Below are 27,103 nucleotides of genomic sequence, written 5' to 3' on the forward strand. Positions count from 1 at the left end.
ATACAGAAGGCACTAAAAGAATTGAGGGTAAGCAAAAACAAATAATTTACTCTTTAAACTCCAGAGTTACACATGTAGAGAGATATGTAGAGTTATAGCCTAACAATCAATCTCTTTGGGGGTGGGGGAAGTCACAAGTATGCTCATACACTAACAAGTTGGTGATTCTTTTTCCATTAAAATTAAAATTAAATAGGAGGCCATGGTAAATTACCCATTTTATTCCTCCTTCCAGAAAAAAAAAAAGGCACTTTGTCATTCTTTACTGTGGGTGCATGTCAGCTTCAACACATGCATTTATGTCGAGTAGGTCATTTATGTCCTTGCCTGCTGGAGTTTTTCTTCTTTCAACTTAGTAGGGAATATTTGTGATCTTTATTACCCCCAATAAATCTACAAAATGCCTTTTGCTTGAGGCTTTTTATTTTAATTTCACATAAATAAATCACATTAGGTTCCTGGCTGTCATATTAAGATAAGCATGGATCTAAAAATAACAAATGTGTTTTTAAGTCAAATGTTTTCAGATTACATAGTGCTAAATTTCTCTGGGTCACCCCTGAATCTTATTGATGTTGAAATATTCTTTGGCACTTTAAGAGTGTTTCTTGAAGAGCACAAACCTATTTAAACTAGAAGTAGAATAATTTTCAGATCCTCTACAGACCTGCTTGTACAATATTATTCAACTCAAGCTTCCCATGGCTGCAATAAATCCATCTTTAAGGTGGGGATGTGTCCCCAGTTACAGCAGAGGGCAGTTTTATGTCTTTGTAGGTTAATCAAATGCCTCTATCTATATTGTGTTTTACGTATTAACTATAAAGAGCTCTAGACCTGAATCCCTCATCAAAGATCTTACATATAGTTATACTCAAAGGTCTTAAAGGCAGCCCAAATTCAATCTATTCAATAACTAATTCTTCATCTGTCCTCATGCTACCAGACCTGCTCCTACTCAGGACTCAGATCAAACCATCAGCTCCTTGGGGAAACCTTTGGTCTTTTGAAGGACGGTTTCATAAAATGCGTTTTACAGAGTCCTCCACTTAGCCTGAGGTGGAACAGTCTTGATAAATGGATGTGAATTTTTCTCTCAAACAAGATTTGTAGTGAATAGGCAAAGATAAAACCCATATGGTTTTAAATAGTTTATATTTTATAAATTTATTCAATTGAGACCTAAATATATTCTCTGATGGATTAGCACAGCCCTTTTAAGGGTGGACAAGTTTAATAAGTAAATCATGTATATATAAAGTTAATATAGAGTTTCACTCTGGCATTTTTGGTAATCTCTGCCTTGGATAACTTGGATTCAAATACTAGGCAACTCTTACAGTAGACAAACAGGCAGACCATACACCGGCCACCTAAATCAACAATAATGGTGATCAATCAAATATGAACCTGGGTGGGATTCCTTGGGGACTTATGGGGTAAAGAATCAGGCCTGCAATGCAGGAGACCCAGGCTCAATCCCTAGGTTGGGAAGATGCCTTGGAGAAGGGAATGGCTACCCACTTCAGTATTCTTGCCTTGAGAATCCCATGAACAGAGGAGCCTGGTTGGCTGCAGTCCATGGGGTTGCAAAGAGACAGACACAACTGAGCAGCAAAGCATGAAGCATGATGAACCTGGGCGATCTTCCAATCAATCGGATACCTTTCTGGATTTAGTTCTATTAGCCCCTTCTGTTACTGAACAAAAGTCACCTTAAAGATAAAGCTGTTAGTTCAGCCAGAGTCTCAAAGCTCTGAGAAGAAGCCTACATGCTCCCTTGTTTACCTAAAGCAGCACCATCAGTCTATAATAAGAGTCCTTGGGGATACGTCTTAGCCCACAGCCTTCCCCACCACCGTCCAGGGATGACATAACCACTGAAGCATGTGACAATACCCAATTTCCTGATTTATTCTCCCTTGTGCTGGGCAGAGGGCATGACTTAAAGGCAAGACTCTTATCTTGGCAGGGGTCTGAGACTGTCTGCATCTCTGGAACAACCCCTGGTGGGTAATTGAGAAGTGACATTGATGGGTTCCCAGGGTGGCCTGATGCTTGCACTTGCCCCGAGGATGCAGATATATGCTAGAAATCCAGCCCAAGGGCAGAGAGGAGGGGAAGAAACTGTAAAGCTTGCTAGTCCTGGTCTCCTTTGACCTCAGCAGAGAGAAAGATGCAGAGCTGGGAAAGCGTACACTATTATTCTGTGGGCTTAGCATGAGCTTTTGCTTTTATTGCTAGCAGAGAGCGCTGAGTTCTTTGTTTGCTACACAGTCTATTCCCCAGAGGTAGCCTCCTTTTCTCTTGAAGGGATTTTAAAAAACAAATCACAGTTCTTATTTTATTTGGTGTCCACCATTAAGAATTCATGCAGAGCAATTTTACTTGTTCCCAATTAAGCTCTCCCAGTGGAAGTCTATGATTATACCAAAGGCAACCTGTGTAATACTTGGAATTACTTTGGTCTACATAAATTAACCCCTTGAGGATAGAGACGTGCTAATTCTTAAGATGCCTGGATAATTCGATTCTAAGAACCAAAATACACAGAAGGCAAATCTCCAACAAGTTCTGGGCTTGACTTTTCTCAGGCTGTGTGTGCTTTTGCTTCTTAACTCTATTTTACAGCTACAAGACAATTTCTGTATAACATGTTAGCAAAGGATGATCTTTTCCTAGAGACAGAATGATAGCATGTAGCCTCTCAGTAAGCAACTTTAATGTCACTTACATTTTACAGAAACAGGGATTACTGCTAAAGGAAATTTTAGGCACTGGGGCCAATTACCTTCACTCCAAAATGTATAAATATGTCAAAATTATGGAGAACCTGAAGACTATTTGGGATGTGCATCATTTCATGGCAGTCTTCACTCTGCTTAGGTAGGTAGCATGTTGAATCATGGTGGGAATGAAAACAAAGCTCTTCCCCAATATTTTTTTCTATCTCTTCCCTTATATTAAGAATCACAAATAAGGCAGAATGCAAAAGTCTACTTTAAAGGATTTTGGATACACTGAAACTATCATTTTATTGCTGGAAGGATGGATCTTAGGGACTCTTATTGCACCCAGAGATCTCTACATGCTTTTCAGTGAAGTGTTTTCTTCCTCTTGGTGGTGTAGGCAACCAACATTTATTCCTCCGGGGAAGCACAAGTTCCGTGCTTTACCAGGGCAAACACTGCTTGTGATCAATGGTTCTTCACATTCTTGGAATCTGGTAGTATTGATACTTTGACTGCCCCTCAGAACTTGGGGTTGACTTTCCTCTTTTATCAACAGCCCAGACTCTTCACACTATTTGCTTCTTTTTACAAACTACCATTCACAGGTACCCATCCTGTACCTGTGAAGTAAGGGGAGAAAGATGAAGAAAGAGGTACAACTATGTTTTTGTATATTTGGCTACCAACCTAGATAAGTCACCATTTCGCAAAATATATTCCTTAGACCTTTAGTCAGAGTAGATGCTCTAAGAAAATAGGATTTGGGAATATTTTTTAAGAAGTCAAAATTATATTTTATAGTCTATACTTGATATGCATAACACATTAGCAATAAAATGGCTCTGAGTAATTCTACAACTAAAATCTTTTCTTTTTTTCTATTTTTTGTCTACACCATGCAGCATGACAGATCTTAGGTCCCTGACCAGGGACTGAGCCTGTGCCCCCTGTAGTGGAGTGCCTTGTCCACAAATGTCAAGAGTGCCTTAATTGAGAAACTCTAGCCTAAATATAGCTTGTTCAAATGAGACTTCGATTTGGCATCTGTTGGTTGGAAATTGGCACTGTGCATTCACCAGATCTTGTCATTTAATTTTGGCCTTGAAACCTACTTATTCTTCACTTACTTACAGGCTATTGATAACTCTAACTCAAACTCTGAAAATCTGAAATGAATGCTTTGACATTATCTGGTTCCGTCACTGGCAAGCTGTTGTTGTTTAGTCACTAAGTCGTGTCTGACTTTTTTGCAACCCATGAACTATAGCCCACCAGGCTCCTCTGTCCATGGATTTCCCAGGCAAGAATACTGGAGTGGGTTGCCATTTCCTTCTCTGGGGATCTTCTGGACCTGGGATCAAACCCACATCTCCTGCATTGCAGGTGGATTCTTTACCACTGAGCCACCTGGGAAGCCCCACAAGCCATTAGGGATCTATTATATTAGGCATTTCTACACAGATTCTTTGAAGCCTTTTATGACATGTATTAAATTCTACATGATCCAGCTGTATAAGTATTAGAGAAAAAAGATTATACATATCAGTGCATGTTATATATAGGTAATGCTATTTTAGATATTATATGCTTCATACAATCTCAGTGCTCAGTTATCTTAAATACTAGCTATATTGATACGTTCTTTTTATACCTAAGGAAACTCTGTCTCAGAGATGTTATCCAATAATCACTTTGGACAGACCAGGACCAGAGTCTATGTCTCTAAAACCTCCAATCCAGTCTTATTTCCATTTCTAGAGTGTTATGCTGCCTCTATTTGTCATACATAATTTCACATATGTGACATGAAAGAGTAATTAACACCATAAATATTCATGAATCCCATTTGTATTTTCCAACTGTTTGTGTTTGTTCTAAACTCTTAATCTAAGGCTGCAAATGGATAAAGATTTCTGTCAAATATCAGGAGAAAGTCTCAGCAGTTGTTTTCTCACACTCCTTCTTGTCAGTCACAGATATATTTAGTCAAATCAGAAATAGTAACAGATGATATAAAAATCATTAAGTACAAAAGAGCCTTTTTCTCCTAATCTTAACTTTCCTCATTAAAACAAATAAACGTACAAAAATATATGATCACATTTCAATATCAACTTATAAATAAGCTGTTGCTGGGTATGTTTATTTTTTCTTATCAGGCAGGGAGAGGCAGAGCAATTGAAATGCACCCAGATTTGTACTCAAGTCTTAGACTAGGTTCTAGATCCCAAATCCACCCTCTTCTTCAGATACATTCACAGAAGTTTTCTTCTGCTGGTATCAAAACATTAATTGAGCTAAATGCTCTTTGCCAGACAGCTATATTTGCACTCCACAAATTCCTTAACAATTTGAAAACCTAGAGTATATTATAGGTCTATTTCAGCACAGTACTAAACAGGACCCCAAAATAACCAGTTATCTTGAGAGTATGATTACAACAATATATTTGTGTCACAGCACATGGTTATGCTATAAAAAATGACTAAAGCCTGTTAAAGACTATGAGATTCCTTCACAAAAATAAGACTTTTCATTCTTATATCCAATCTTCTACCATTTGTCCAATTCTTTTATCATTAAGCAACAGGCAATAACAGTATGACATATATCTTCTCTGCTTTTGATCAGTCCTCAAAGACTATGGCCATAAATTAATGCTGACCACTATTATTGTTGGAAGATCAAAATATTCAAAGTTGGTACTTCCCTGGTGGTCCAGTGGTTAAGACATCCCCTTCCAATGTAGGGGGTGTGGGTTTGATCCCTAGTCAGGGAGCTAAAATCCCACATGCAATGTAGCCAAAAAACCAAAACATTTTTTTTTAAAAGCAACATTGTAACTAATTCAATAAAGACTTTAAAAATGGTTCACATCAAAATAATCTTTTAAAAATATTCAGAATTTTTAAGTTATAGGTTAAGTATAAATGGAAGACCATTAGTTAATATCAACATCAATGAAAGTTGTAACAGCTACAAATCAAATGCACAATAAAAATCAGAAAACATATATACTGAGTTATGGGAATGTTTGTTTGACTTCAGACACTTTAGCTGTGCTTGTGTTTGTGTATATGGTCCTTGGCATATCATAGAGTCTACCTTAACTCAAGAAAGCATTTTAATTATTCAATCATAAACAGAAAAAAAAGTCCCCCACTGCTCACTGTCACTCATAAATCGTTCACCATAAACTATTTGGCTGTAGTTGAATTTGTGATATTGTAATAAGCATCAGAAAGCCTATCACTATAAGTCAGTCAGGATCTGTTTGCAAAATATAATCAAGTATAATTTCATGATTCAATAAATAGTAAATCTACTATTATTGGTTTTCATTTTCATTTCAATACTACCATTTCCATTTCCTCACTGTTATTCTGACTATTCAAATATCATTATTGCCCTTTATTATTATTTAAATAAAGCTTTTCTATTAGATCTTGTGATGCTATAGGTAAGCCTTTGCTTCTTTACTAGCAATAATTCTATTTCTGAAGGAAAATGGATGGAATTGCCCACAAAAATCTGAGGTCTTACTTTAAGTTAGGTGATGTCTGTGCCTGAAATGAGATTTTAATTTAATCATATCATAGAAAACCAAAGGTTTTTATTAACTTCCTTAAGAAAGCAGGAAAATATCCTTTTCCATGCAGGTTTGATTCAAAAATGTGTGAAACTATTATTCCTCTTCAAAAATGTATATAAAACACACTGATCAAATTATTAATAAAGTATAATTTATTCATCAGATGGTATTCATCATTCATATATTTTTCTTTGGAAAGATGGGGGAAGTTATTTTATACAAATAGTTTAAAGAAAATGTTACAACTCAGTTAAATATACTTTGCAGTACATCTATGGAAAATATAATTTAAAAGGCATATAGCCATAAATACATTGCTATTGGTACACACTGGTTCTCAAAAGAAAACTGTATCAGCAAGTTATAGATCTCAAAATCAAATCTAACAAATATTGCATCAAGTTATATAAAGTTAACTGATGTGTCTTTTAGTGACAAGTGGACTTAAAAATTGTACAGTTTTGTTGTATCCTATTAGCAATTTTTTTCTAGGTAGAAAAATAGAATACTGTCTATTACTATAACCACAGATATGTTTTCTAGTTTCACAATGAGTCGGACATGACTTAGAGACTGAACAACATGTTTCCTAGTAGGAAAACTAACAGCAGAGCAGAACAAATGAGTAAAATGGATTTGGATGAGGTTGGGCAAGAAAGCCACAGGGTTAGGTCTTTGTGTACAAAGGGAGGCTTCCCTGGTAGCTCAGCGGGTAAAGTGTCTGCCTGCAATGCGGGAGACCTGGGTTCAATCCCTGGGTCGGGAAGATCCCCTGGAGAAGGAAATGGCAACCCACTCCAGTACACTTGCTTGGAAAATTCCATGGACAGAGGAACCTTGTAAGCTACAGTCCATAGAGTCACAAAGAGTCGGACACGACTGAGCGACTTCACTTCACTTCTTCACAGAGGGGGAACTGGCCTCCGTGCCATGAGGAGATAAGACATAAAGGACTTTAGGGGCTTATTGACACCTTAGAGAAGAAGCTAATTATAGTCAATAATTCTGATGCAGTGTAAGGTATCATGTAACTGAGCACTAGCATATTTATTCCAGATAACAAGAACTACAGGAATTTATTAAGTGGAATTCAGAGTCCATACTAGCACTGGCAAAAACATGGCCACATGGACTTTAAAGATCTGGATAATCCTATCACAATGATCTCCATTCCCTAGAAGCCTCAGGGAATGAGTTACTTGGGAAAACCTATATAATACTTATATAATACTCTCCTCTTTTTCCAATTTACCTGCAGATGTTTTCACACCTAGAGTTAGAATCCATCACATAAAACAAAAACCAAACCAAACATGGAGGACCTATACAACAGCATTCTTGAAATATGTATTTTTTAATATAAAGAGAAGCAGAAATTTTAAGCCGAAGTGTTCTCAGCCTTTCAATTATAGAAAAACATAAATAATATTTAGGCAGGCAAAGGCCAGAGGATTTGGGTTCTAGTTTCTACAAGAATACAAGTATTCTTTCCTGCAAAATCCCATGGACTGAGGAGCCTGGTAGGCTACAGTCCATGGGGTTGCAAAGAGTTAGACACAACTGAGCGACTTCACTTTCTTTTCTACAATATAAGTTTGTTGCATGGCCATGGACAAATGCATTCCTTGACCTTGGCAAGTGTTATGCTTTCTACCATCCTCCAATCTCTGAGCGGGTCCTTCACTCAAGGACAACTTTTGACACCACTGTTTTACTTTAATTAAAGGAATGGAACTCTTCAGGTAGCCTCTGCTGATTTTTGCCCCCAAAGGTGCTTTTGGCAACCAAGTAGAAGAAGAGACCTTTTGCCAACTCCATGCTTCTGTGATCAAGATTAAAGCTATAGATGCAGCTATTAAGTTAAGAAGTAGATTTAACTCACCTCCAGAGACTTCTGTGTTGCTCCTCAAGTTGATTTAACAGATGTTCAATGTATTTGTTGGAGTCCATGTATTCCTGTGCATAGAAAAATAAAGCTGCATTACACCAAAGACAAAGGCAAAGACAAAACCTCTTTACCATAGGCATCAGGATTCTAAGATCATCTTTATCTCTACAGGAAAATTTTGGACAAGATAATTCCCTTGGTCCGTCTCATTTGTAGGAATAGATGCTTCTATGACTTATATGCATTGTCATTTGGGGACAAATAAATTTTTCTCCATACCCTACCATGGTTCCATGAATGAAAAAATGGAGGAGAACTGGAGTTCTATCAAGTCAACATAAAAATCCTCTTAATCACAGAGAAAAGCCAAATTTCATAGTCATTTACACAATATGTTATGTGTATGTGTGCTGTGTGCTCAGTCGCTCAATTGTGTCTGACTCTTTAAGACCCCATGAACTGTAGCCCACCAAGCTCCCATGTCCATGGTATTTTCCAGGTGAGAATATTGGAGCAGATTGTCATTTCCTACTCCAGGGGATCTTCCTGACCCAGGGATGGAATCCATATCTTTTCCATCTCCTGCATTGGCAGGCATATTCTTTACCACTGCACCCCCTGGGAAGCCATGTTTTATATGTTTTGCCACATAAAAGTATGGGGTTGTGGGGGGATGCGAATTGAGCCAAACTTAGAAAAGGAGGAAAAAAGTAGACAGTGCAGGTCTTGATTATACCGATTTTACACAAATCACTTTCCAGCAAAAACACTATTTTTGAGCTACATAGAAACTACATATTCATTGCCCTCCTTCACTGGGCATATCGTTTATATTGATGAGTCACATGTTTATTTTTCCTTCATTTCCTTATATGAACAATGCAATTTGTCCTTGGTTTTCCTTTTTTTTCTTTTTATCATATTTATTTCCTTAGAAAACCAATATTTAGCTTCTAAGAAGATATAAAGGCAACCTTTTCTTGTTTAGAAATACTCATAAATTTGTGTAAATCAAATTAGGTTTTCAAAAACATCTCCAAAAAATAAGGGATTCCTTCATTGCATGAGAACTGCTCATAGCAATAACTGTAGGTTACTGAACCTAATTATTTTAAAATTTGTGATTCCTGAATATGAGGTTCACATACAATCATTTTAATTGCTAACTACGTATAAAAATACAACAACAACAATGACAACAATGAAAACTTGTATCATTTATTTCATCCTGAACCTAGTACTTCTTTCCCTTTCTCTTTGAGGAGCCCACAGGCCTCTGTGTCTACATCACAGCAGCCTTAGACAGAAGAGTGTGCAGTGATTTCAGTATTAAGGTACCCATGAAAGTTACCATTTTATATCTTATTGATTTAAGATAAACTAGGAATTCAGATTAATATTGATACCTTTTTAAAACATTTTTATTTTGATGGAATACTATATAAAATCAGTTGTTTCTATAAAATATTGACTATAATGGGTGGGGGAGTAGAAGACACACAGTAAGAGCTGGCCTTATGTAACAGGAAGGGCTCTGTTCAAGTTTTTGGACCTGGGTAGCCTTGGAGAAGCCTTTTCACCTTTCTACAATATTTCAGTTAGACAGGAGGGCATCCCAAGTTGTTATCTAACAACACTATTCTAATAGTTTTCCATAATTCTATTACAGAAAATTAGCCAAAGAGTCTTATTCTTATTAATATGCATGTTCAGGTGAGTTATTTAAACAAGATCATTGACATGAAAAGCAAAGCATAAATCTGTTACTGCAGGAAGTTGCAATGGTTTGTGGTAACGCTATTAAGTATCTTGATCAAGGTTTAAACATGACAGGAACACTCAAATTTCTTAAAGATATTTTCAAATACATTGTTTGAAAAAATATTAAAGACAGTGTTTCTAAGTAGAGGCAAATATATAAACTTCAAGGTCACCCATCCAGTCTTCATTCAATTTTTTCCAACACTTATTATATGTCATGTGCTGTTCTAACTTCTAGAATGCAAAAGTAGGAAGTCAAGAAACACCTGGAGTAACAGGCAAATTTGGCCTTAGAATACAGAATGAAGCAGGGCAAAGACTAATAGAGTTTTGCCAAGAAAATGCACTGGTCATAGCAAACATCCTCTTCAGACAACACAAGAGAAGACTCTATACATGGACATCACCAGATGGTCAACACCGAAATCAGATTGATTATGTTCTTTGCAGCCAAAGATGGAGAAGCCCTATACAGTCAGCAAAAACAAGACCAGGAGCTGACTGTGGCTCAGATCATGAACTACTTATTGCCAAATTCAGACTTAAATTGAAGAAAGTAGGGAAAACCACTAGACCATTCGGGTATGACCTAAATCAAATTCCTTATGATTATACAGTGGAAGTGAGAAATAGATTGAAGGGCCTAGATCTGATAGATAGAGTGCCTGATGAACTAAGGACGGAGGTTCGTGACATTGTACAGGAGACAGGGATCAAGACCATCCCCATGGAAAAGAAATGCAAAAAAGCAAAATGGCTGTCTGCGGAGGCCTTACAAATTGCTGTGAAAACAAGAGAAGCGAAAAGCAAAGGAGAAAAGGAAATATATAAGCATCTGAATGCAGAGTTCCAAAGAATAACAAGAAGAGATAAGAAAGCCTTCCTCAGAGATCAATGCAAAAAAATAGAGGAAAACAACAGAATGGGAAAGACTAGAGATCTCTTCAAGAAAATTAAAGATACCAAGGGAACATTTCATGCAAAGATGGGCTCGATAAAGGACAGAAATGGTATGGACCTAATAGAAGCAGAAGATATTAAGAAGAGGTGTCAAGAATACACAGAAGAACTGTACAAAAAAGATCTTCATGACCCAGATAATCACGATGGTATGATCACTGACCTAGAGCCAGACATCCTGGAATGTGAAGTCAAGTGGGCCTTAGGAAGCATCACTATGAACAAAGCTAGTGGAGGTGATGGAATTCCAGTGGAGCTATTTCAAATCCTGAAAGATGATGCTGTGAAAGTGCTGCACTCAATATGCCAGCAAATTTGGAAAACTCAGCAGTGGCTACAGAACTGGAAAAGGTCAGTTTTCATTCCAATCCCAAAGAAAGGCAATGCCAAAGAATTCTCAAACTACAGCATAATTACACTCATCTCACATGCCAGTAGAGTAATGTTCAAAATTCTCCAAGCCAGGCTTCAGCAATACGTGAACCGTGAACTTCCTGATATTCAAGCTGGTTTTAGAAAAGGCAGAGGAACCAGAGATCAAATTGCCAACATCTGCTGGATCATGGAAAAAGCAAGAGAGTTCCAGAAAAACATCTATTTCTGCTTTATTGACTATGCCAAAGCCTTTGACTGTGTGTATCACAATAAACTGTGGAAAATCCTGAAAGAGATGGGAATATCAGACCACCTGATCTGCCTCTTGAGAAATGTGTATGCAGGTCAGGAAGCAATAGTTAGAACTGGACATGGAACAACAGACTGGTTCCAAATAGGAAAAGGAGTACGTCAAGGCTGTATATTGTCACCCTGCTTATTTAACTTATATGCAGAGTACATCATGAGAAATGCTGGACTGGAAGAAGCACAAGCTGGAATCAAGATTGCCGGGAGAAATATCAATAACCTCAGATATGCAGATGACACCACCCTTATGGCAGAAAGTGAAGAGGAACTAAAAAGCCTGTATACCTGTGGCGGATTCATTTTGATATTTGGCAAAACTAATACAATTATGTAAAGTTTAAAAATAAAATAAAATTTAAAAAAATAACAAAATAAATAAATTTTTAAAAATAAAAAAATAAATAAATAAAAAGCCTCTTGATGAAAGTGAAAGTGCAGAGTGAAAAAGTTGGCGTAAAGCTCAACATTCAGAAAACGAAGATCATGGCATGTGGTCCCATCACTTCATAGGAAATAGGTGGGGAAACAGTGGAAACAGTGTCAGACTTTATTTTTTGGGGCTCCAAAATCACTGCAGATGGTGACTGCTCCTGCTGCTGCTGCTAAGTCGCTTCAGTCATGTCCGACTCTGTGCCACCCCTGAGATGGCAGCCCACCAGGCTCCCCCACCCTGGGATTCTCCAGGCAAGAACACTGGACTGGGTTGCCACTTCCTTCTCCAGTGCATGAAAGTGAAAAGTGAAAGTGAAGTCGCTCAGTCGTTTCCGACTCTGAGCGACCCCATAGGCTGCAGCCTACCAGGCTATTCTGTCCATGGAATTTTCCAGGCAAGAGTACTGCAGTGGGGTGCCACTGCCTTCTCCTGCAGCCATGAAATTAAAAGATGCTTACTCCTTGGAAGGAAAGTTATGACCAACCTAGATAGCATATTCAAAAGCAGAGACATTACTTTGGCAACCAAGGTCCGTCTAGTCAAGGTTATGGTTTTTCCTGTGGTCATGTATGGATGTGAGAGTTGGACTGTGAAGAAGGCTGAGCACCGAAGAATTGATGCTTTTGAACTGTGGTGTTGGAGAAGACTCTTGAGAGTCCCTTGGACTGCAAGGAGATCCAACCAGTCCATTCTGAAAGAGATCAACCCTGGGATTTCTTTGGAAGGAATGATGCTAAAGCTGAAAAGTACTTTGGCCACCTCATGCAAAGAGTTGACTCATTGGAAAAGACTCTGATGCTGGAAGGGATTGGGGGCAGGAAGAGAAGGGGACGGCAGAGGATGAGATGGCTGGATGGCATCACTGACTCGATGGATGTGAGTCTGGGTGAACTCCGGGAGCTGGTGATGGACAGGGAGGCCTGGCGTGCTGCGATTCATAGGGTCGCAAAGAGTCGGACGTGACTGAGCGACTGAACTGAACTGAACTGAACTGAAGAGGAAGAAAATTCCTCCCCTCAGAGAGCTTATGTTCTGTAGAGAGATACATAACAAAGAAGTGATCAGATTGATTTCTGATTGGTTACCTGCTAGGAAAGAAATAACAGATGATAGGAAGGACTTTAAATGGGGAGGGCACCTCCTTTATATGCCATGGCTGGAAGAGGATTCTGAGCAAATGAATTCTGGGTCTGGGGCCTGGTAGAGAATAGGCAAGCATATAGAGAGAGGAAGAGGGGGAAGAACAGCACAGGCAAAGGAAACAGCATAAGCAAAGACCCCCAAATGTGGTATTTAGGAACAGAAAGGAAGCCAGTGGGGCCAGCGAACAGAGCCTGAGGTGTGTAGTCTAAAAAGAAGTTGGACAAGAAGTGAGTATTAAGCACTCAGTCATGTCAGACTCTTTGGGACCCCATGGACTGTAACCCATTAGGCTCCTCTGTCCTTGGAATTCTCCAGACAAGAATACTGGAGTGGGTAGCCATTCCCTTCTCCAGGGGATCTTCCTGACCCAGGGATCAAATCCAGGTCTCCTGAATTGCAGGCAGATTCTTTACCATCTGAGCCACCAGGGAAGCCCTCCCTGGACAGGAAGGCAGGGGCCAAACCATGTGCAAGTTCTAGTAACCAAGAGATCTGTGTTCTGCTTATTCTGCTTAGCTCAAGTCAGAGGTGGACTCTAAAAGGTGATTACAAATATAATCTTTAGATCAAAGAGATTTAGGTTCAAATCCTGGTTTTGGTACTTACTAGCTGTGCCCCCTCAGGCAAGTCATTTAATCTCTCTAAACCTTACTTTTTTTTCATACAGATAAATAATTGAAGAGGTATAGTAAGGATTAAATAAAACAGTTTAAGCATATAACACAAGGCAAGCAGTGAACAGAGCCAGTTCCATAGGATCAAACCTCTTCTCAAAAGGCAAACCACTTTACAAGGTGAAGGTTATATGCATTTTCTCTTCTCTTACTCAGCTTCAAGGTTTGTAAGTCAATGCTTCTTCAATTATAGTTGGATTTTAGAACAGGTAGTTAGAGATTAACAGTAATAATACAGCTTTTCAACCATTTATTAGGTATATCTGGATTATGATTTAAACTATAAATGCTATTTCAAATAACAAATACAGATAGGGTGCTTCCATTTAAGGTATTTTTACCAAATTGTCCATAAAAATAGCTATAATATAATGACATCTTAAACCACAAACAATGGAAAACTAGAACCAAGAATTCTTCACCCTTCTTTTCAGCTTAATTTTTCTCCATGGCATGCTTACTTCTAATACCCAGTTTCTGTTTCTTGCATATTTATTGGGTATTGCCTATACCCCACCCCTATGTATACACACACACACAAAGAGACACTAACTTAAATGAATTGAAAGAAGAAAAGATAATGCTTACATGTGCTTTCTGTTAAATGAAATGTTTTCCCCTGCCCAAGAGAATTTAGGCAGCACCTCATGCATTTATCAATTCTGGCTCCTAAATTGGAAAGATTTGTTAACTAATAATAAACACCTATCATTCTGTAAGAATAAAATAGAATTATTCTACTGGGAATCATTTACATTTGGAGATTAATTCCCAGGAAACAATGGAGGAGGATCACAGTGGGGCTGGCAGTGGTGCACACTGGAATTACAGTCACAGCAAGTACAATGCTGTAGCAACGGTGCCTACGGTGCCAGCTTGAGTATAAAGCACATACTGAATGTTCTTAACACAAGCTCCAATATTCCAGAGTATCAAAGAAAGGGAATGGCAAAAGTTTACCTCAGTATAACACAGCTCTCCAATGTGCCTCAGGGACTGGACATTGGGAGACCTTGGAGAAAAGATTTCTGAAGCAACTTAGCACACGTGCATGCAAGCTAGAAGAAAAACATATACCATATTCCCATTGTCCTTGGTGTCAATGTTCATTGTAACATTATCCATGAAAAAATGCCAGTTTCATCAGGCTTGCTTTGCCTAGAAGATACTTCTCATGTCACTCAGCATAAAAACTATATTCAAATATAGTTATTAACATGATGAACATTGTATTCTACTCATTTTCCTTATGACAAACACACATTAGATTTTACAGTAGAAGTGACAATAAAAACACACAGTCCTGTGAAGGACAAACAATCTAGATAAATTAAATAAAGGATAAAGATGAAAATGAATAGAGACATGATGAATATTAGGTCAGAAAATGTAGGTGTGTCTATTAATTATAGCTTTTGAGTATTTGGCAAGATTTGTAAGGTAAACAATGATCAAAGGGATAATGAAAGAGACCTTTCAGCATAAAATTGAGAATAAGAAAAACACTTGATTTTACACATCAAAAAGTTTCCTCACACTCCAGGTAGATTTTACAGAAAATCATCCACACTTCCACCCACCTAAGGGCTGGAAAAAAAACTGTGTATGTTTGGGGTGGTGGCTGGAAGACTGCATGCACCCAGACAAATGGGTCTCCTACCAAGGATTTTAAAAAGGCTAACTGCATAGCTTCTGGCAAGTCCAGATGTCCATTGAAACCTTTGAGTCTTAATCCATAAACAATCCCAATAAAATAGATTCTTTGTAACAAAGCAACCGAAAGACATTCCCAGGTTTACATGAATTCAGAAAGTAAAGCACCTCCCTTAATTAAAAATACATGTGCATGGCAGGGGTGGGGGTGGGTGGGGCAGGGAGAGGTGTTCCAAGGTGGAGACTCAGGAAGATCAAGAACTCACCTTGCCCCATGGACACACCAACTCTACAGCTATATATGGGACAATATTCTTCAAAAAAGAACTGAAAATTAGCTGAACTGCTCCTCCACAACACATGATCAAAGGACCACACTGAGATTGGTAGAAAATGCAGAGATGCAAGCTCACCAAAAATTCCATCCCTGGTGCAGAGTCCCACAACAGGGCGGGATCTCACAAACAGAGAGCTTCTCCCCAGGATGATGAATTTGTTCCCCACATCAGCCAGCCCAGCCCTGGAACCTACAGCAAAGAAATGAGCCCCCCAAACGTCTGGCTTAGAAACCAGCAGAGCTTATGTTCAAGGAATCCAAAAGTCTGTGTGAACTAAAAATGCCACCTGCCACATAAGTAAACAAAGTATGTTGCTGACATCCAGCCATCACATTACAGCTGTCCTAATGGTGAGCCCTGGGAGAACTCAGGATGGAGGCAGGATCTGTCCCACATGTATCAGCCAGCTGCTTACAGCTACCTCTGATGGTATTTCTGAGGAGACTAGGATAAGAAGCACAGGACACTGACCTGAGGTGCATATCAAAGGAATGATTCTGGGCTAATTTCAGTGAGCCCAGACTTTGCATCTTTGCATATATAGAAAAGTGCCAAATTCCTTAACTTGAAATATCTGGTTTTCCTTAATTAACAGTAATCTTTTGAGTATCTGACTACCTGGCCTTTGTTGCAAAAATTCCTATATAGCCTGGCTCCCTCCCTTGCCTCTTGGGAGCAGTCTTTCAGAGTTATTTGAGATGCTGTGTCTCTGCCTTAAGTCCCAGTATTGTCCACTGACTAAAACATAACTCTAAACTTTTAGGATGTGATTTTTTTTTAGTTAACAGTTGAGGTGACTTGAGATTCCCTTTTAAAAAGGCTTGCATGGGGTCTCATTTGCCCTAGAAACAAGTTAAAGTGTTAGTTGCTCAGTTGTCTAACTATTTGGAAGTCCATAGAATGTAGCCTGCCAGGCTTCTCTCTCAACGGAATTCTCCAGGCAAGAATACTAGAGTGGGTAGCCATTCCTTTGTCCAGGATATCTTCCTGACCCTGGGATCAAACCCAGGTCTCCTGCATTGCAGGCAGATTCTTTACCATCTGAGTCACCAGGGAAGCCTCATTGGCCCTAGAACCCACTGCAAAACCAGCAGTTTGAAAAGTGCCTGGAACATGAAGCAGATTCATACACTAATCTTCAAGCATCTGCTGGGGGAGGTCAGGACGGTTGGAGCTCTTTCTGGAGACTGGAATGCTGGCAGATGCCATTTTACACTCTCCTACCTTGTTAGCACAGGCAGGTATGCAGATAGGGCACTCTCCCACTGTCTTGGTAAGACAGGCAGGGACGAGTGGGTATGGCATTCCCTCACACCTTGGCTGGTACCAGCTAGTGTGAAATCATGACACTCTCCCACTCCCTTGCTGAAGTTGGCAGGGGCACACAGACAAGGATTTTTCCTGATGTCATGCTGAAGCCAAGGAGCATGTCCCACCCCCATGCATTCCAGATGCCTTTCTAGAGCCAGCAAGATCAAGCAACCCAGACGGACAGACTATGCCCCCTTGATCATCTGGCCCTGGTGGGCAAGGGGATTTGCATTCCTGGGCCCCATGGAACTATAACAATGGGAAAGATAGTCTTGACAGGATGCCACATCCAGGGCACTGTACAGGTAGTAGACTGAAACACACCTCCAGTCTTGTTGAAAAGGACAATTTACTTGTCCTGGAGATTCAGCTTGAGGGACAGGCTTCAGGTCTGCACACATCTAGAGAGTACAGAGGCATTCTTGGGAAATGTAAGACACCATTCTTACATACTCCCTTGACCTCCCTGAGCTCACTGATACATCCCAGAAAGGAGCTTATAGACTTGTCTAGAGGTCTGATTTACGGAAATGCTACTCAAGGGTCACCTCCAGATTTCCTGGTCTGAAGGCCAGCAGGGCTTATGAATATGGTCCACAGGACTATATATTTGCATACTTCAAAACCTGTTCCCCAAGTATCCGGCTTTCAAATAGCCTAAAGCTAAGTACAAAGTGAGATCCTTCCCCTTGCAATATGGAAAAGTCTTGACACACCTTCAACAACAGGAACCTGTCAAGAATAAATCAGGCTGTAGGACAATCACAAAGGTTCAAAAGACAACCAACCACCAGGACAAGTTTGAATTATAAAGTTCCTCACATACACAAAGCCAGTACTTCAAGACACAGAGAGGTCACCATCTCACCTAATACATAGGAAAGTTAAAGTTAAGTTGCTCAGTTGTGTCCGACTATTTGCGACCCCATGGACTATAGCCCACCAGGCTCCTCCATCCATGGGATTCTCCAGGCAAGAATACTGGAGTGGGTTGCCATTTCCTTCTCCAGAGGATCTTCCTGACCCAGGGATTGAACCCAGGTCTCCCGCATTACAGGCAGACGCTTTAACCTCTGAGCCACCAGGGAAGCTGGATTAATACATAGGAACAGAGCATCAAACAGAATGACAAAACAGAAATATGTGCCAAGACTTGTTCTTCTTTTGGCACATATTTCTGTTTTGTCATTCTGTTTGATGCTCTGTTCCTAAGTATTAGGTGAGATGGTGACCTCTCTGTGTCTTGAAGTACTGGCTTTGTGTATGTGAGGAACTTTATAATTCAACCTTACCCTTGCGGTTGGTTGTATTTTGAACCTTTGTGATTGTCCTACAGCCTGATTTATTCTTGACAGGTTCCTGTTGTTGAAGGTGTGTCAAGACTTTTCCATATTGCAAGGGGAAGGATACCAAACTACCTGACCTGCCTCTGAGAAACCTATATGCAGGTCAGAAAGCAACAGTTAGAACCAGACATGGAACAACAGACTGGTTCCAAATAGGAAAAGGAGTACATCAAGGCTGTGTACTGTCACCCTGCTTATTTAACTTATATGCAGAGTCCATCATGAGAAATGCTGGGCTGGAAGAAGCACAAGCTGGAATCAAGATTGCTGGGAGAAATATCAATAACCTCAGATATGCAGATGACACCACCCTTATGGCAGAAAGTGAAGAGGAACTAAAAAGCCTCTTGAAGAAAGTGAAAGAGAAGAGTGAAAAAGTTGGCTTAAAGCTCAACATTCAGAAAATGAAGATTATGGCATCTGGTCCCATCACTTCATGGGAAATAGATGGGGAAACAGTGGAAACAGTGTCAGACTTTGTTTTTTTGGGCTCCCAAATCACTGCAGATGGTGATTGAAGCCATGAAAAAGATGCTTACTCCTTGGAAAGAAAGTTATGACCAACCTAGATAGCATATTGAAAAGCAGAGACATTACTTTGCCAACAAAGGTCCGTCTAGTCAAGGCTCTGGGTTTTCCAGAGGTCATGTATGGATGCGAAAGTTGGACTGTGAAGAAAGCTGAGCGCTGAAGAACTGATGCTTTTGAACTGTGGTGTTGGAGAAGACTCTTGAGAGTCCCTTGGACTGCAAGGAGATCCAACCAGTCCATTCTAAAGGAGATCAGCCCTGGGTGTTCTTTGGAAGGAATGATGCTAAAGCTGAAACTCTAGTTCTTTGGCCACCTCATGCGAAGAGCTGACTCATTGGAAAAGACTTTGATGCTGGGAGGGATTGGGGGCAGGAGGAGAAGGGGAGGACAGAGGATGAGATGGCTGGATGGCATCACCGACTCGATGGATGTGAGTTTGAGTGAACTCCGGGAGTTGGTGATGAACAGGGAGGCCTGGTGTGCTGCGATTCATGGGGTCGCAAAGAGTCGGACACAACTGAGCGACTGAACTGAACTGAACTGAATCTACCTAATAAAGAATTAAAAGCAATAATCATAAAACTACTCACTGAACACAGATGAATATATGAACACAGTGAGAACTTCAGCAAAGAGATAGAAAATATAACAAAGTACACACAGCTGAGAACACAATAACTGAACTAAAAAATGCACTAAAAGAATTCACTAGTAGACTAGATAAAGTGGTAGAAAGAACCAATGATTTAAAAGACAAAGCAAGGAAACTCATCTACACTAAGCAGCAACAACAATAATAATAATACAAGTGAAATTAAAGTGAAGAGATCTTAGGGGATCGGTGGGAAAACATCAAGAGAACTAACATTCACGTTATGATGGTCTCAGGAGAAGAAAAAAGAAAGGGGCAGAACTTATTTGAAGAAATAATGGCTGAAAATTTCCCTAACCTAGGAAAGGAAACAGACATCCAGGTCTCAGAAGCCCAGAGAACTCCAAATAAGATGACATTCAGACAGAAACTCATAAGAAAACATTGGCCTTAGTGACAACTTACATCAGATCTACTTAATAGACATCTACAGAATATTCTGGGTGGCAGAATATTCCCAGAATATTCCCACTTCCCAGGTGACACTAGTGGTAAAGAACCTGTCTGCCAGTGCAAGAGACATAAGAGCCCAGGTTCAGTCCTTGGGTTGGGAAGATCCCCTGGGCAGGGCATGGCAACCCATTCCAGTATTCTTGCTTGGAGGATCCCATGGACAGAGGATCCTGGTGGTCTACAGTCCATAAGGTCACAAACAGACAGAACTGAAGCAACTTAGCATGCACAAAATATTCCATCCAAAAGCTGCAGGACATATTCTTTTCAAGTGCACATGGAACATTCTCTAGGACATATCATACATTAAGCCATAAAACAAATTTCAATTTTAAGGAGACTGAAATCATATCAAGCATTTCTTCAAACCACAATGGAATGAAACTTGAAATCAATTACTAGAAGAAAACTGTAAAAATCACAAATATGTGAATATTTAACAACAGACTACTAAACAACCACTGGGTCAATGAAAAATATCAATAGAGAAATAAAAACATACTTTGAGACAAAGGAAATACAACATACCAAAACCTATGGAGCAAAAGTGGTTCTAAAAGGGAAGCTCGAAGAAATATCAGCCTACTTCAAGAAACAAGAACAATTTAAAAAAAAAAAACAAGTTTACATCTAAAGAAGCTAGAAGACAAAGATGAAACAAAGTACAAAGTCAGCAAAAGAAAGTAAATAATAAAAATCAGATAGAAATAAAATAGAGACTAAAAGGACAACAGAAAAAATCAGTAAAACTAAGAGCTGATTCTTTGAAAAGAAACAAAATTGACAAACCCTTAGCCAGACTAACCAAGGAAAAAAAGAGGCCTGAAATAAAATCAGAAATTGAAGAGGAGATGTTATAACTGATACTACAGAAATACAAAGGATCTTAAAGTAAGTAAGTAAGTGAAAGTTACTCAGTCGTGTCCGACTGTTTGTGACCCCATGGACTATACAGTCCATAGAATTCTCCAGGTCAGAATACTGGAGTGGGTAGCCTTTCCCTTCTCCAGGGGATCTTCCCAACCCAGGGATCAAACCCAGGTTGGGCAGATTCTTTACCAGCTGAGCCACAAGGGAAGACCAAGAATACTGGAGTCGGTAGTCTATCCATTCTCCAGAGGATCTTCCTGATCCAGGAATCGAACCAGGGTCTCCTGCATTGCAGATGGATTCTTTAGCAACTGAGCTATCAGGGAAGCAAGGATCTTAAAAGACTACCCTAAACAATTACTTGCCAACTCATTGGGCTACATAGTAGTAATGAATACATTCTTAGAATCACAGAATCTTTAGAGACTGAATTAGGAAGAAATAGAAAATCTGAACAGACCGAAACATATAAAGAGATTGTGGGAGGCTTTTGATTATTGATCAAACAGAAGTTTCGGACCAGACGGCTTTTCTAGTGAATTTTATTAAACATTTAAAGAAGAGTTAATACCTATCCTTCTAAAACTCTTTCAAAAGTTGAACAGGAGGAAATTCTTCAAAGCTCATTTGATGTGGCTAGTAGCATTATTGTTATACCAAATCCCAGACAAACACAAAAACCAAAAATGTCACAAAAAATGAAAATTATAGGCCAATATCCCCAATGAACACAGATGCAAAAATTCTCAACAAAATATTAGAAGTTCAAATTCAACAATACATTAAAAGAATCATATACTATGATCAAGTGGGATTTACTCAAGGGATGTAAGGATGGTTCAATATCAACATCTGCAAAGTAATATGATACACTACATTAACCAAATGAAGAAAACAAGTCATTTGATCATCTCAATAAATGTATAAAAACACTTCTGACAAAATTCAATATCCATTTATACTAAACTTTCAACAATGTCAGTACAGAAGGAATATACCTCACCATAATGAAGGTCATATATGAGAAGCACACAGATAACATTATACTCAACAGTGAAAAGCTAAAAATGTTTCCTCTAAGATGAAGAATAAGACAAGAATGTCTATTTTCCCCACTTTTATTCAGCATAATATTGGAAATCCATGCCAAAGAAATCATGCAAGAAAAATAAAAGGCATCCAAGTTGGAAAGAAAATAGTAAAACTGTCACTATAAACAGATGACATTATTTTATATGTAGAAAACCCTAAACTTTTCTCCAAAAGAATGTTAGAACTAATAACCAAATTCAGTGAAATGACAAGGCATAAAATCAATATACAGAAGTTGGTTGCATGTCTATATACTAGGAGAAATTAAGAAAACAGTCCCATTTACAATTGCATCAAAAAGAATAAAATACCTAAAATTAATTTTACCAAAAAGTTGAAAAACCTGTACTCAGAAAACTCTAAGACACTGATAAAAGAAATTGAAAACACAAAGAAATGAAAGATATTTCATGCTCATGGACTGGAATAGTTAGTATTGTTAAATGTCCATGTTACTCAAAGCAATCTATAGATTCAATGCAATACTTATCAAACTCCAACATTATCTCACAGAAACAGAACAAATGATTCTAATAGTTGCATGGAAACACAAAAGACTATGAATAGCCAAAGCAATCTTGAGAAAGACGAACAAAGCATCATGCTCCTCAATTTCAAACTATATTTTAAAGCTAGAGTAATCAAAACAATGTGGCATTGACATGAAAACAGCAACACAAACCAATGGAACAGAGCAAGGAATCCAAAATAAATCCATATTTATTATATGGTCAGTTAATTAGTGACAAAGGAGTCAAGAATATGTAATTTAAAAAGGATTATCTCTTCAATAAATGGTGTTGGGAAAACTGGACAGCCACATGCAAAAGAATGAAACCAGACCACTATCTTACTATCTTACCCAAATTAACTCTAAATGGATTAAAGATTTGAATGTAAGACCTGAATTTGAAATTCTTAAAAGATAAAATAGACTGTTCTATACATCAGTGTCTCTTTTGCTGTCTCGTACACAGGGTTATTGCTACCATCTTTCTAAATTCCATGTATATGCGTTAGTATACTGTATTGGTGTTTTTCCTTCTGGCTTACTTCACTCTGTATAATAGGCTCCAGTTTCATCCACCTCATTAGAACTGATTCAAATGTTTTCTTTTTAATGGCTGAGTAATACTCCATTGTGTATATGTACCATAGCTTTCTTATCCATTCATCTGCTGATGGACATCTAGGTTGCTTCCATGTCCTGGGTATTATAAACAGTGCTGCGATGAACATTGGGGTACACGTGTCTCTTTCCCTTCTGGTTTCCTCAGTGTGTATGCCCAGCAGTGGGATTGCTTGGGGCTAGTGCACTGGGACGACCCAGAGGGATGGTATGGGGAGGGAGGAGGGAGGAGGGTTCAGGATGGGGAACACATGTATACCTGTGGCGGATTCATTTTGATATTTGGCAAAACTAATACAATTATGTAAAGTTTAAAAAAAAAAAAAGATAAAATAGATGGCAGACTCCTTGATATGAGTGTTCTGTGATGAGTTTTTAAATCTGATTCCAAAAACAAAGACCAAAAATGCAAAAATAATGAAGTGGGACTACATTAAACATAAACAAAAATTTCTGCATAGCAAAGTTGTTGCTTGGTCACCCAGTCATGTCTGACTCTTTGCAGTCTCATAGACTGCAGCATGCCAGGCCTCCCTGTCGCTTACCATCTCCTGAAGTTGGCCCAAGTTCAGGTCCATTGCATCCGTGATGCCATCCTGCCATCTTATCTCTGATGCAAAGTTAACCATCAACAAAAGGTAGAGACAACCTTCTGAATAGAGAGAATATATTTGCAAATCATATACCTGTAATGGGTTAATATTTGAAATATAAAACTCATACTAACTCAGTGGCAAAAAATCTAAACAATCTGATTTTTTAATGAGCAGACATTTTTCTAAAGATGCAAATGAATAGTCAACAGATACATGAAAAGATGTTCAATATCACTAATCATCAGGGAAATGTGAATCAAAACTACAATGAAAAATGCCTCACACCTGTTAGAATAGCTATTATGAAAAACGATGTATCTTGACAAGGATGTGGAGAAGCGGGCACTCCCATGCACTGTAGGTGGGAATGTAAATTGGTACAGCCAATTTGGAAAACAGCATGGAGCTTCCCCCAAAATTAAAAATGGAAATACCATATGAGCTAGTAATTCCACTTTTTTGGTGTATGCATGCTAAATCAATTCAGTCATGTCTGACTCTGTGCAACTGTATCAACTGTAGCCCACCAAGCTCCTCTGTCCATGGGATTCTCCAGGCAAGAATATTGGAGTAGGCTGCCATGCCATCCTCCAGAGGAATCTCCCTGACCCATACATAAAACTGTATAATGTCAAGTGAAAGAACTATGAGGTAAAACTGCATAATCTTATAAATATGTAAATATACACATATATACATACATGTCCATCTAGTTAAGCCTATGGTTTTTCCAGTGGTCATGTATGGATGTGAGAGTTGGACTGTGAAGAAAGCTGAGCACTGAAGAATTGATGCTTTTGAACTGTGGTGTTGGAGAAGACTCTTGAGAGTCCCTTGGACTGCAAGGAGATCCAACCAGTCCATTCTGAAGGAGATCAGCCCTGGGATTTCTTTGGAAGGAATGATGCTGAAGCTGAAACTCCAGTACTTTGGCCACCTCATGTGAAGAGTTGACTCATTGGAAAAGACTCTGATGCTGGGAGGGATTGGGGGCAGGAGGAGAAGGGGATGACAGAGGATGAGATGGCTGGATGGCATCACTGACTCGATGGACATGAGTCTGGGTGAACTCTGGGAGTTGGTGTTGGACAGGGAGGCCTGGAGTGCTGTGATTCATGGGGTTGCAAAGAGTCAGACACGACTGAGCGACTGAACTGAACTGATGAAAAAAAAAAAAAATATATATATATACACACATACATACACACATGCATATTTGTATTCATTCCCTGGTGGCTCAGTGGTAAAGAATCCACCTGCAATGCAGGAGATGTGGGTTTGATCCCTGGATTTGGAAGATCCCATGGAAAAGGAAATGGCAATCCACTCCAGTATTCTTGTCTGGGAAATCCCAGGGACTGAGAAGCCTGGCGGGCTGGTCCATGGAGTCACAAAAGAGTTGGACATGACTTGGACATGTGTGTGACTAAATACACACACACAAACATATACAAATATCAAATAGGTGAGTAAAAAGTATGTACCAGATATGTATATGTATATATGCCCGTATGTGCATGTGTGTATATACACATACATTCTATACCGAACCTTAAGTGAAAAATATGGAATTCACAATATAAAAGGAAGATTCAAAATAATTCAAACAGATTTAATGTCTAAAAATTCAACTACATTTATAAAATTAAACATCCTAGAAAGAAGATGTAGGATGTAAATTATGCATCTTTGTGGTAGACAGAGGGAGGAGGAAGAGAAAGGGGGAAGCAGGAGGATGCAGGGCTTCCCTATCTCTGCGGTGGCACCAGTGGCAAAGAATCCACCTTCTAGTGCAGGAGATGTAATAGACGTAGGTTTGATACCTGGGTCAGGAAAATTCCCTGGAGGAGGATATGGCACCCCACTCCGGTATTCTTGCCAGGAGAATCTCATGGACAGAGGAGCCTGGTGGGCTACAGTCCATGGGGTCACAAACACTCAGACGTAACTGAGCATCTGAGGACATAGATATAAAGTTATTTTCTATTTGACTTGAACATCAGAAAAGCTTAAGTACAAGCCTGTGCTTTGCCTATTTATTTAACAGTTGGGAAAAGCAACTTAGTAATACGTCATGAAAATTAAAACATTCATGTTCATTTGATCCAGAAATTTCATGTCTAGGAATCACCCTGAGTAAAAACTCAAAACAAATGATGTTTAAAGTATTATTTATAGAAATATAAAAAATTTGATGTATTAGGTTCCAAAAATAAAGGGTTAGCACACTTTATCCATTTGAAGAATTATACAGTTTCTTAAATTTGTAAAGAACATTAATAAAATGGATAACAGTATAATATTAGGTGAAAGAAGTATGATATAAAACTGTATAATCTGATATAGCACAGTTCTGAAAATATATACAAGATCAAAAGAGAATAAAGCAAATAATACATGGTAACATTATGGACTAAATTAATTTATTTACTAAATAAATATTAAAAGTGATGAATATTATTTAGAAAAATACAGGCCAAGAAAATAATGTCCAAAAATTTAATTATAATTAAATTTTAGAAAGCTGGATCTAAAATACCACAATAAAACAAAATCATTTATATTATCCTAGAGCTAAGCTAGTATTTGAAACAATGAAGCCTTTTTTCACTTGTTCTTGCCAATGTTCTGCTAAAAGCATTTCACCCAAGTGAAGACAGGCGAGGAACCCCAAGTTACACCATGACATAGCTGTATGATATGTTTTAAAATTTTTACAAAGGTATGGCATCTGTTCCTTGTGCAAAGGAATCTAACTTATGCAAATTAGAATAATTTTGGAGGTATATTTCAGGGAATTTGCCTTTTACTTCTTTAATGAACATGCTTCAGGACAGTGAGTATGAAACATTTAAAGTAATTAGGTTTACAGATAAATGGAACACTGCATATCTGTGTAGTATAAGCCCACTTAATGTGAGCCTGGTATTGTCTGATCTGTGTTGGTTCTGAGCAAAGCCCATTATAAATGAATTCCAATGATGAGAGGATCTTGTTTTTCATTCACTTCAAGTGGAGTTTAAAATATAATACTATTTCAAAGCTTACAGAGATCCAAAACCCCTGAAAATAATCGTTATGTTATAATCACCATAATTTATGTTGGAGCTTGTGAAATCCTGTCAGCAGTTTTATACTACTTACGTAGGATTCCAAATCCACCTGCAGGCAAAGCTGTATGAACTAGGCCAGCTGTTCTAATCAACCTAGCTAGCATTAGTTACAGGATTTTTCACACCTAGGAAATGACTAACTACTATAACAA

General features: G+C 38.6%; 1 protein-coding gene across 13 annotated transcripts in view; it reads right to left on the reverse strand.

The window, feature by feature from the left end:
* The window catches only part of NCKAP5 (NCK associated protein 5), a 1,217,724-nt gene that overhangs the window by 751,804 nt on the left and 438,817 nt on the right, over positions 1 to 27,103 (reverse strand). For 7 of the 13 annotated variants that reach the window (XM_086350084.1, XM_086350120.1, XM_086350141.1 and 4 more), the window contains one exon: positions 8,207 to 8,280. In XM_086350084.1, the coding sequence (XP_086206210.1) occupies positions 8,207 to 8,280 (74 nt within the window). Of the gene's footprint in view, positions 1 to 8,206; positions 8,281 to 23,787; positions 23,895 to 25,661; positions 25,779 to 27,103 lie in introns of those variants that run through there. The other 6 variants (XM_086350072.1, XM_086350062.1, XM_086350051.1 and 3 more) reach the window with 3 other exon arrangements.

This window comes from Bos grunniens, chromosome 2, assembly GCF_055505025.1.
Source record: "Bos grunniens cultivar Pamir isolate PY7600 chromosome 2, Bosgru_T2T1.0, whole genome shotgun sequence".
In the NCBI taxonomy this organism is placed as follows: domain Eukaryota; kingdom Metazoa; phylum Chordata; class Mammalia; order Artiodactyla; family Bovidae; genus Bos; species Bos grunniens.